At 37.0% G+C, this 12,214-nt stretch overlaps 1 protein-coding gene across 1 annotated transcript; it reads right to left on the reverse strand.

Moving 5' to 3' along the window:
• Positions 1–430: 430 nt before the first annotated feature.
• LOC138870591 (uncharacterized) lies at positions 431–2,220 on the reverse strand. Its single transcript, XM_070148412.1, has 4 exons — positions 1,979–2,220; positions 1,010–1,507; positions 866–926; positions 431–679 (listed from the first exon to the last, which is right to left on the reverse strand). Exons 1-4 carry the CDS (start codon positions 2,218–2,220, stop codon positions 431–433), a joined length of 1,050 nt encoding a protein of 349 aa, XP_070004513.1.
• Between the last annotated feature and the right edge of the window lie 9,994 nt (positions 2,221–12,214).

Genomic DNA, 12,214 nt, shown 5'->3' on the forward strand with positions numbered 1-12,214 from the left:
CAAAGTTAAGGACTGACTATCCTTAACTTTTGAACTTGAAACTCAAAGTTAAGGACTCATGTCCTTAACTTTTAATCTTTGAACTCAAAAGAAACAAAAAGAAGGTAAGCAGAAAGAAATTTGAAAATTCAGACATCTGCTCAAATAAGAATAATCTAAATGAATCCAATTTATAGCAAAAACTTAAAAGAGTCGATAAACATAAGTGGATATATCTACTATTCTCTATGCTTTCTTGAAAATGGATGGACTGCCGGAGAATATATATACAAACTGTTCTATTATGATCAATTCTTCTGCAACGACCACATTTGAATGTTATTTTTGATGAATCGGTAGTTGGAATATGCCTTTTCTTCTGCCTTCTACCTGGTGGCACTTTGAAATCTGGAGGTTTAACAATTTGTGACTTAACACTCTCTGGTACAATCTAAGAATCAGTATGTCCTACAGGATGTATTTGTCTTTCATATGTTTTCCGCAAAGATTCCTTTAAGTACCAGTGCGAACAAAAGTTGGACTTCTTGATGTTTCTCTTCTCGATAGCTGCAATTGCATGTATGCATGGTAATTCATCAAATTGAAACTGAAAACAATCACATGTTCTTTTGTTTAAGTCCACCAAGAAAGTTATTCCTTCTTCTTCAACTCTAGAACGCCATGAACCAACAGGGAAGACCTTCAATGTTGAAAAATTATAAGTTAGTACATTATGTTAAATTATGTTAAAATCATAAGCTAAACATAGAACATAATACTTGCATTCAAAGTAAATGCTAAATCTATTTTTTTCTTCAATTCCTCCTCTACCCAACAAGAAACATCATAAAAAGTTCCTTCTGCTTCATTTCTTCAATCATAAAACCAACGTTGTAGCTTCACTTGAATGAAATCCATCATTCTTAATATAGGCGGCTACCTTGCTTCTAATAGGATAGAATTCATTGACTCAACTATGTTTGTTGTGAGCATGTCATATCTTCGTCGTGGACTACAAGAACGTGCCTACCTTTCCGGTGGTTCTTCCATCAAGTAGTCATAAGTCTTCTTATCTACTTTTGCTATATCTGACATGTATAGATCAAATTCTTTGCGCCTGTATACTCTTGCAGCACTTTGAAAAAGTTTTATGACCTCACTTTTCACCTTCCTTCGCTTTAGGTTCTGCTCCAAATGATAGATACAAATCCCATGATGGCTTTCAGGATATACCTTTGCAATGCCATATGCAATAGCTTGATGCTTGTCTGATAAAAATATTAAATTCTCACGGCTCCCAATTGCATTGCGAAGCTTACTAAAGTACCACTCATAGGAACTGTTATTTTCAGATTCTACTCTTCCAAAGGCTAGTGGGAAAATTTGGTTATTTGCATCCTCTGAAACTAAAATTATTAAAACACCACGAAATTTTGACTTCAAAAAAGTTGCATCAACAACAATCACTGGTCTACAATGATTCCAACTAGATATTGATGATCCATATGCATAAAACATATAAAGAAACCTGAAAATACAATATAAAACAAGGTTAATAGAAGTTAAGGACAGGTAGTCCTGAACTTCAGATTACAAGGTTAAAAGTCAAGGACAGTCAGTCCTTAACTTAGAGTTTCAAGTTATAAAGTTAAGGACATGCAGTCCTTAACTTTGAGTTCAAAGTTCAAAACTTAAGGACAAACAGTCCTTAAGTTTGAATTATAAGTTTAAAAGTTAAGGACAACCATTCCTAAACTTCTGATTACAACTCAAAATTTAACTGGTTAAAGACAGCATGTCCCAAATTTTATAAAACGTACTAATAAACTTTTTTTTGATTATTCACCTGTTGTTGTCGTCTATCTTTATGTTAGTATAAGTTCCCGGGTTTTTACTTGTCATCATATACAAGTATGAAGATAATAATTCATAATTCTCTTCGAGAGTTCCTCTTATTAAGGCGGAAGCAAGTTGAATAGCACGTCACGCCTTGTGATACCCAATATCTAATCCATGCAATTTTTGCATCTCTGCCATGACAAAAGCTTGTGTAACTTCAAATCTTGGGTCTCGAAGATTGTCGATAATGTAACCGCTAATCAACTTTGAAGTTGCATGCCTTTGATCAGCTTTCATAGTGTCAACAGAGTAGTCATGCTTTTTCTCAATCTTTACTATCTTAAAAAGTGTTGAATCTTTAATTCTGAAAGCACGCACACACCAACCCACACCTATCATCATTGTATTTCAACGAATATCTTGTTGAGCTTGATCTAACAACCTTGAATTCAAAATGTCCTTTAATTGCTACATTTGAAAAACAGTTAATTAAACTCTTCTTTTTGTCAAATACTGATCCCACTTTTATTTCATCCAACGAAGCATTTTCTCTTAATATCGTAGTTGGGGATTCTTTTTGTTTCAAATTTGATCTTCATCTAGTTAGTTGAGTAGAGGTTTTTTCAGCAACCTCTTCGATTACCGGCGCACTCTCTAAGACTTGAATACCCAAAGCTTGTTCGTTGTCAGTCTCTATAATGCTTTGTCCTTCTACTTGAATAGAATCAAATGTTTGAAGAACCTCTTCAGTTATTGGTTGAGCTTCAACCATATCTATTTCCATTATCTGTTGGCATTTGTTTTGATTGTAATGTTGAGTTTCTCTGTTGACATGTGTTTGAAGCACCTCTTCAGTTATTGCTTGAGCTTCAACCATATCTATTTCCATTATTTGTTGGCATTTGTTTAGATTGTCATGTTGAGTTTCTGTGTTGACATGTTCGTTGCTTGTTGATCCAAAAACTCTTTCTGAAATATCAACAATGAAACGACAACCCTTGAAGAGTGAATGAGTTTTTAGTAACTCTATACATGTGTGAAGATCTAAATCTTTGGATACAAGCATTCCCTTGCTTATTCCAAGGTTGATATCAACCCATATCACTGCTTCAAACTTGTGTCTATCCAATTCAATAACTTCAAAGATCTGTTTAATGAAATCTTCAAACCGAATTGCCCCAGGTACAAGAACAAGCTTTGTTTGATGATCAAGATATTTATTGTCACGACCCAATTCCCGAACCTGGTCATTATGGCACCTCTCATGAAGACAAGGCTAGCCATTCAACTCAATTCATCCTTTTAAGACAATTAATTAACACAATTATAGTATAAATATGGTTTAATAATATCCAATAGCGGAAAGTATAGATAAAATACGGAAATCCAACCCAACTCAGCCCTAACTGGGGTGTCACAAGTCATGAGCTACTACAGAGTTTACTAAAATTCTACAAAGTATGGAATTAGGAACAAAGTCTGAAGATATCATAAATAACAGAAGATAAGGGAGAAAACGGGTCTGCGAACGCCATGCAGCTACCTTGATAACTCCGATGAAAACTGAACAGCAGAAAACTCGCTCTATGCCTCAAGAATACCTGTACCTGCACACATGGTGCAGGGAGTAATGTGAGTACTCCGACCCAGTGAGTAATAAATATAAATAATGACTGAAGGTAAGAAAACACGTTAAGGCACACAACATTCTATACAGAAGCAGTGAAATCATTTAAAATAACAATTCAGTGAAACATCATGTGAAATTTCTTTTAAACCAGTAAAACAGGTAATTTGGCAGTAAAATGACGAGTAGAAATCTGCCCCTCGGGCTCAATATCAAAACAACAAGTAGAAATCTGCCCCTCGGGCTCAGTATCAAAATAATAACTAGAAATCTGCCCCTCGAGCTCAGTATCAAAATAATAAGTAGAAATCTGCCCCTCGGGCTCAGTATCAAAATAATAAGTAGAAATCTGCCCCTCGGGCTCAGTATCAAAATAATAAGTAGAAATCTGCCCCTCGGGCTCAGTATCTCAGAACAGTATCAGCCCCTCAGGCTCAGAACAGTATAAAGCAACCAGTCAATGAAATAAGAGCACATAATTATTATGGCAGATAATGCAGATAAAGAATAAATGCATGAGTGCAATGCAATGCATATGACGGTACCCTCTGGTACCCACTGCAGCGTGCAGCCCGAGCCATCCATATTTATTTATCTTTGACGGCGCTCACTGGGGGTGTGTACAGACTCCGGAGGGGCTCCTACAGCCCAAGCGCAATATCAAGTCATCTCGTGGCATCAAATCTAGGCCCTCGGCCTCATATCAATCTCAGTATAATCACCCAAGCTCTCAACCTCAATATCAATGTAATCAACCAGGATCTCGGCCTCAATATCAATGTAATCAACCAGGCTCTCGGCCTCAATATCAATATAACACTGCTGCGGCGCGCAGCCCGATCTATGCTCAGTCCAGAAATCATCATAAGCCCCTTGGGCATTTGTAAAACAGTAATTCTCAGCCCGAAATATCATTTAGAAATATCATTTAAGTTTTCAAATCTTAGAAAGATGGCTGAGTTTGCAAAACAGTATTTAAAACCTTGGACTGAGGTCAAATGATATGCAAAATATGCGAAAGCAGTGATATCAATCCCTGAAGGATTCAAATAATTGGCAAGAAGCCTACAATTGGAAACATGACTGAGGATATAAATTCTTTAACAAAATAAGTGAGGAAAACCAGTCAAAAATCCCCTAAGGGTTCTACAGGTCGGCACAAGGCCCCAAGCATGGCAACAAGCCCAATTCACAATAATAAAGTATACGTCTCAACCAAAAATGTAGTAAAATATCTCTCGGGACGGACCAAGTCACAATCCCCAACGGTGCTCTACCCCACGACCGTTATCCGGCGTGCAAGTCACCTCAATATAGCGTTACGATGTGAAATTCCGGGGTTTCAAACCCTCAGGACATCATTTACATCTATTACTCACCTCTAGCCGGCTAAATACTACTCCGCGATTCCCTTTCCTTTCGTATCGACCTCCTCGCGCGTCGAATCTGACCAAAACCACAACGAATACATCACAATAGGCTAAGGGAATATAACCCAATCGAAAAGACTCGAAAAATATCAAAAATCACGAAATTTGCAAAACCCGAGCCCCGGGCCCACATCTTGAAATCCAGAAATTTTTACATCAAAATGTTCCTTATCTCACCACGAGTCTATACATACCAAATTCACAAGAATCAGAGTCTATTTGACCCCTCAAATCCCAAATTTAGAATTTCAATCTCAAGCCTTAATTTCTTTTAATTTGGCTATGTTTTCATGGATTTCTAGGATGATTCTTCAATAAAATCATGTATTTAACTCATAAAACTTACCTCCAATCGATCTTAGTTGAAACTCCCTTCAATCCCCATCCAAAAGCTCTCAAAATGACTAAAAATGGTGGAGAAATGGGGTGTTTTTCGCGAATGAAATGTAAACATTCTCCCCGAATTTTTCGGAATTACTGTTCACCCCGTGTACTGTTCACCCGTGTTACTGTTCACGGATACTGTTACGGGTACTGTTCATGGCACTATTCACGGATACTGTTACGGGTACTGTTCATGGCACTATTCACGGATATTGTTACGGGGTACTATTCACGACACTGTTCACGGATACTGTTACGGGGTACTGTTCACGGATACTGTTACGGGGCCCGAGGCACCCGAGACCTCAACTAAAAGCACCAACATGTCTTAAAACATTATCCAAACATGCTCCAATCATCAAAACACCTCAACTAACGCCAAAATCATCAAATTATATCGAATTCAAGCCTAAGTTCTTTTAAAACTTTTAAAACACACATTCGATCAAAAACCCGACCAAACGATGTCCGAATGACCTGAAATTTTGCACACATATCCCAAATGACACAATGAAGCTACAGCAACTCTCGGAATTTCATTCCGACACCCGGATCAAAATCTCACCTATCAACCGGAATTCGCCAAAATACTAACTTCGCCAATTCAAGCCTAATTCAACACCGGACCTCCAAAATTACTTCCGGTCCTGCTCCTAAGTCACAAATCACCTCCCGGAACTAACCGAACCGTCGAAATTCACATCTGAGCCCTCTAACTCATAAGTCAACGTCCGTTTGACTTTTCCAACTTAAACCTTCTTAAAAGAGACTAAATGTCTCATTTCTTATCAAAATCGCTCCAAATAAATTCTAATGCACCCAATACCGATAACGAAACATGAGGAAGCAGATAATGGGACGAACGAGACAGTAACTCATGAGACGACGGGTCGGGTCGTCACATTTATAGTCTTCAGTCCATCTACCATTAAAAGCAACTATAATGCATATTGTTTCCATCCTGCAAGTCAAGAGAATGGGAAACTCATGACATATTTTATAATGCAATACTTGTATAATTAAGAACATGTACTGTAAGTTCAAGACCAAGTTAAGGACCAAGTGTCCTTAACATTTGAACTTGGAATTCAAACTTAAGGACTGCATGTCCTTAACTTTTGAACCTATAATTCAAACTTAAGGACTGTCTGTCCTTAACTTTTGAACATGTAAGTCAAACTTAAGGACTCCTATCCTTAACTTTTGAACTTGAAACTTGAAGTTAAGGACTACATGTCCTTAACTTTTTAATTAATAATTGTAAGTTAAGGATCAACTGTCGTTAAATATTGAACATGTAAGTCAAAGTTCAGGACCAAGTGTCCTGAGCTTTTCAACTTGAAACTCAAAGTTCATGACCAAGTGTCCTTAACTTTTTCAAAATAATTTGCAAAACTATGACAGTATGTGCTTAATATACAGAAGAACAGCAACAAAGTTAAGGACATTGTGTCTTTAACTTTTTCAATTCAATTTGCAAAATCAGGACACTATGTCCTTAAAAATATGTGCTCAATTTTTATAGAATTATTACAGGACACGATGTCCTTAACTTTATCAATCCAGAAATTCAAAAAAAAAATCAAATTTCTACTTACTGTATAAAAATCAATAGAAATCGGAAAAAGTATAACTATGTCGAAATAAAAATCAATAGAAACACATAAAAGTATAACTTACTGTAAATCTATGTCGATTTTTAGATGAGAATGTTGAATTCTATAGTTTGAAATCGGAAGAGAATCTTCTGCAATTTCGACGATCACAGTGAAGTAATTTAGTGTTGTTGTTGCTGCTGCTAATCGTTAATAAAAGCGTAGGTATAAGTTATAGTAGAAGAGTATTTTCGTCCAGTCAGGTATAAGTTTATTAAAGCAGTGGCTAAAGACTAAAGACATTTAAAACACTGACTTTAAAATAAAGATAGGTGTTGTTAATGGCTATTTGTGCACATAGCTTGGTCTCAACTTCTTATTAGTAGCTATGAATCTGGTAAACCTAAGTCTAGTCCTTCATTTATATGGCGAGGCGTAATAAAAGGGTGATACTACTGTAATTTGGAAATATTTTGGATCACTCATAAAAATTCTACAAGCAATATGTGGAATGCCAGATGGATCCCAAATATTCATAGCCTTAGAAGCACTATAGAGGGGCCTCTAAACATCTCGGACCTCAATTTGAATATTAAAGGCTTGTGCACGAACAATGACTGGGACCTCTCGAATATTTCATTTGTTTTACCCCCCAATATTATTGACAACACAACCGAGTTATTCATCCACTCTATCCCAAAGCCTATGACATTCCAGTTTGGGATATTACCAGTAGTGGTGTGTTTACTACCAACTCCTGCTACAAACTTATCGATGACTTTAGTAATACAGAAAAATATTTTACATGGATTTGGAAACATCATTCCCCGAACAAAGTTAAGCTCCTTTTATGGCTATATTACCACGATAGGCTCCCTTGTCGTTCTTATCTAAACTACCTCAGAATGAACATAGATGTAGTATGTCTAGTATGTAGAGAAGCTGAAGAAACCATTACTCATATATTTCTACATTGTTATACGGCAGGTAATGTCTGGAACAAGTTAGGAATTGCAGTAAATCACCAAATATCTAAGCATCGGCTTATTACACTTAGAGACATGACCCCCACGACTAATGTTAATAAACTTTTGACTTGGAGAGATCTCTTTCCATTTGTTATCTGGTATCTTTGGATAAACAGAAGCCGTAACAATCAAAATAACATAAACAGTGTCATGAGCTCTATGACTGCTATTAATCATGTTGTAGAATATAAGCTCATGACTGACAGAGAAATAATTCAACTAAGAAAATTCCCATACATATTCGATGGCATAAATCACCTGCTGGGTGGTACAAGTTAAATACCGATGCTTCCTTTAATGTCAATAAATTGTGTTGTGGAATGGGAGGTGTAGTAAGGAATTGTAAAGGTGACTGGGTAGTTGGCTACCAAGATTATTCCAAAGTTATTTCTCCTTTGCATACAGAATTTCTGGCACTCAGACAAGGTCTCCAAGTGGCTATGCAAATGAATCTCCCACTACTGGAAGTGAAAATTGACTCAACTGAGGTAATAAAATACTTGAAGAATGGATGTCCTACTTACGATGCCTTAATTTATGACTGTAAATTATTACTATCCGGAATGGGGAAGCCAAAGATTATGCATAACTACAAGGAAGGAAATAAAGTATCCCACCTACTGACTAATAAGGCAATCAATCAGTCTAACATGAATCATCTAGTTTATTTGGCAGTTCCTCCTCCTTCTCTTGTTGAGACTAAGGTGTTGGCAGAAAAAGACGGAGACTCTTCTTTAAAATTTCTTGTAGACGATGCTTGTAGGATGTTAGCCAAACATGGCAATTGTAATGCCTTAGAAGGCATCAGTGTGGCATGTAATAGTATGGAGCAACTTTAGTATATTTTTAATAAAATCTCCAGTTTCTCAAAAAAAAGAAGTAGTACCCATTTTCAATTGTATCGGTTATAGCCAAGAGTGCTGGAGATACAACTACTTAAATAGAAGGTCAATCGGCCTCGTGGATACTTAAACTTGTATCAGTTTTTAAACCCGACATAAACTTATATTGTTCCTATTTGAACACTCCAACTTGACGGAATGAATACTAATAGATATATTTGACCGTTGACCATGTCTATGTGAAAGTGACACAATTGACATGGCTAAATTGTGTGCAAATCACGCTGCCAAGGCACTTGAATAGTTTTGTTTTATTAAAAAAAATATTAGCATCAGAATAAAACATAAATGAGAAAGAAAAAAAGAAAAAAAAGACATTTCCCTCTCTCTTCTCTTTTCCCCTCCGCTCCCACCCCTTTTCTGTGAAAAATCAATTCATTTTCTATCCTACTTTCCTTCCCTCTCCCCTTTCCCTGTTCTTTTTCCTTTCCTCTTCCCCCTTCAATAATCTTTTCTTTTATTTGTTAATTGAACTCCACCTGCCTTTCTCGTCCCAACCTCCCTCAATTCCGCTATAACCAGTATCTTCACCCATTATTCGTTCCCATTAGGCCCCCCCCCCCCTCTTCTTCTTCTTTTTTCATTTCTCTTCTTTATTCCACACTAGTTAGTAGATTGTAATTGATAGATTGCAAGTGTGAATTGAGGAAAAATTAGGTTGCTTTGATATATATAAGAACAAAAAAATGAAGTGTAACTTTTTGTCTTCAATGATATTCGCTGATGGCATTTAGTGAAAATACTTTTAAAATAAATGTTTGTTAAGCTTTTTGATTGATTTTGGTTGGTGTAACAACAATATATTTTTACTTGAAAAGGGTGGGTGAAGGGGGGGTGATTCGGTTGTAGCTGATTATGGGAGGAATAAGATTATAGTGGTTAAAAATGGCTGAGGCTTGGTGTTGTTGGTAGAGAAAAAGAGTAAAAAAAAAACTAAATTTTAAAGATTAATTTTTTGAAATGTAGGATCCACAAATCCACATGTCATATAATAATGTCACGACCCAATTCCCGAACTTGGTCGTGATGGCGCCTCTCATGAAGACAAGGCCAGCCATTCAACCCAATTCATCCTTTTAAGATAGTTAATTAACACAATTATAGTATAAATATGGTTTAATAATATCTAATAGCGGAAGGTATAGATAAAATACGGAAATCCAACCCAACTCAGCCCTAACCGGGAGTGTCACAAGTCATGAGCTACTACAAAGTTTACTAAAATTCTACAAGGTATGGAATTAGGAACGACATCTGAAGATATCATAAATACAAAAGATAAGGGAGAAAACGGGTCTGCGAACACCATGCAGCTACCTCGATAACTCTGATGAGAACTGAACAGCAGAAAACTCGCTATATGCCTCAGGAATACCTGTACCTGCACACATGGTGCAGGGAGTAATGTGAGTACTCCGACCCAGTGAGTAATAAATATAAATAATAACTGAGGGTAAGAAAATACGTTAAGGCACACAAAACTCTATACAGAAGCAGTGAAATCATTTAAAATAACAATTCAATGAAACATCATGTGAAATTTCTTTAAAATCAGTAAAAATAGGTAATTTGGCAGTAAAATGACGAGTAGAAATCTACCTCTCGGGCTCAATATCAAAACAACGAGTAGAAATCTGCCCCTTGGGATCAGTATCAAAATAATAAGTAGAAATCTGCCCCTCGAGCTCAGTATCAAAATAATAAGTATAAATCTGCCCCTCGGGCTCAGTATCTCAGAACAGTATCAGCCCCTCGGGCTCAATATCTCAGAAGAGTATCAGCCCCTCGGGCTCAATATCTCAGAAAAGTATCAGCCCCTCAAGCTCAGTATCTCAGAATAGTATCAGCCCCTCAGGCTCAGAACAGTATGAAGCAACCAGTCAATGAAATAAGAGCACATAATTATTATGGCGGATAATGCAGATGATGATGAATAAATGCATGAGTGCAATGCAATGCATATGACGGTACCCTCTGGTACCCACTGCGGCTTGCAGCCCGAGCCATCCATATTTATTTATCGTCGACGGCGCTCACTGGGGGTGTGTACAGACTCCGGAGGCTCCTACAGCCCAAGCGCAATAACAAGCCATCTCGTGGCATCAATCAAGTCCTGGTCATTCATTGTTACCTGACCAATTTATATCACACAGTGCCATTGTTACCACTGTTTCAAGTCACATCATGCAGTGTCATTGTTATTATTATTTCAAATCACTGATGCGGCGTGCAGCCCGATCCATGCTCAGTCCAGAAATCATAATAAGCCCCTTGGGCATTTGTAAAATAGTAGTTCTCAGCCCGAAATATTATTTAGAAATATCATTTAAGTTTTCAAATCTAAGAAAGATGGCTGAGTTTGCAAAACAGTATTTAAAACCTTGGACTGAGATCAAATGATATGCATGTATGCGAAAATAGTGATGTCAATCCCTGAAGGATTCAAATAATTGGCAAGAAGCCCAAATGTAACAATTAAATCCAAGTAGAAAACACGGTAAAAACATCTCTCGGGACGGACTAAGTCACAATCCTCAATGGTGCTCTACCTCACGCCCGTTATTCGGCATGCAAGTCACCTCAATATAGCGTTACGATGTGAAATTCCGGGGTTTCAAACCCTCAGGACATCATTTACATCAATTACTCACCTCAAACCGGCTACTTCTTTATCTCGCGACGCCTTTGCCCCTCAAATTGGCCTCCACGTGTGTCGAATCTGCCCAAAATCACAACGAATACATCGCATTATACTAAAGGGACAATACTCAATCGAAAGCAATCGAAAAATATCAAAATTCACGAATTTGACAAAACCCGAGTCCTGAGCCCACGTCTCAAAACTCAGAAATTTTTATAACAAGATGTTCTTCGTCCTCTCACGAGTTCGTACATATAAAGAACACAAAAAACAGAGCTCGTTTGTCCCTTCAAATCGACCCTAGAAAATCTCAAAAGCACAAGCCCTAAAACCCCACTTTTCTACTGATTTTCATGTTCTAATTCACATATAATTTTGTATTTAATTTAGAAATAAATAGAAACAACTCACCTTTGATGCTTGATAAAATCCCCCTTGAAATTCTCTCCAAAATCATCCAAGCCAAATGAAAGAAATGAAAGAAATAAGCCAAATCCGTGTTTAAAGAATCTGCCCGTGCTTCGTCGAGTTGTAACTTGCACTTGTGCTATACAAATTGTACATCCTATTAAAATTTTCCCTTATCGGACATCTTCTATTTAAACACCCATAACGTCTTGTATAAATATCCAAATTACAAACGGTTTGAATATTTAGAAACTAGACTCGAAGATCTTTAATTTGATAGGTTGTACACCATATAACTCTTTATATATCCCGAGATATGAGCTTCTAAAGTCGGCTCCATGAAATCCGAAAATTCTGAAGAAACTGCTCCACCAGTCATCT

The sequence above is a fragment of the Nicotiana sylvestris genome, chromosome 6 (genome assembly GCF_000393655.2).
Source record: "Nicotiana sylvestris chromosome 6, ASM39365v2, whole genome shotgun sequence".
In the NCBI taxonomy this organism is placed as follows: domain Eukaryota; kingdom Viridiplantae; phylum Streptophyta; class Magnoliopsida; order Solanales; family Solanaceae; genus Nicotiana; species Nicotiana sylvestris.

Coding starts and splice junctions, on each gene's coding strand:
- LOC138870591 (XM_070148412.1), bottom strand. CDS start 2,220: ATGATGATAGGTGTGGGTTGGTGTGTGCGTGCTTTCAGAATTAAAGAT. Junction 1,508..1,978: donor TTGCATGGATTAGATATTGG/GTATCACAAGGC, acceptor TTGTATTTTCAG/GTTTCTTTATATGTTTTATG. Junction 927..1,009: donor ATGGAAGAACCACCGGAAAG/GTAGGCACGTTC, acceptor CTATCCTATTAG/AAGCAAGGTAGCCGCCTATA.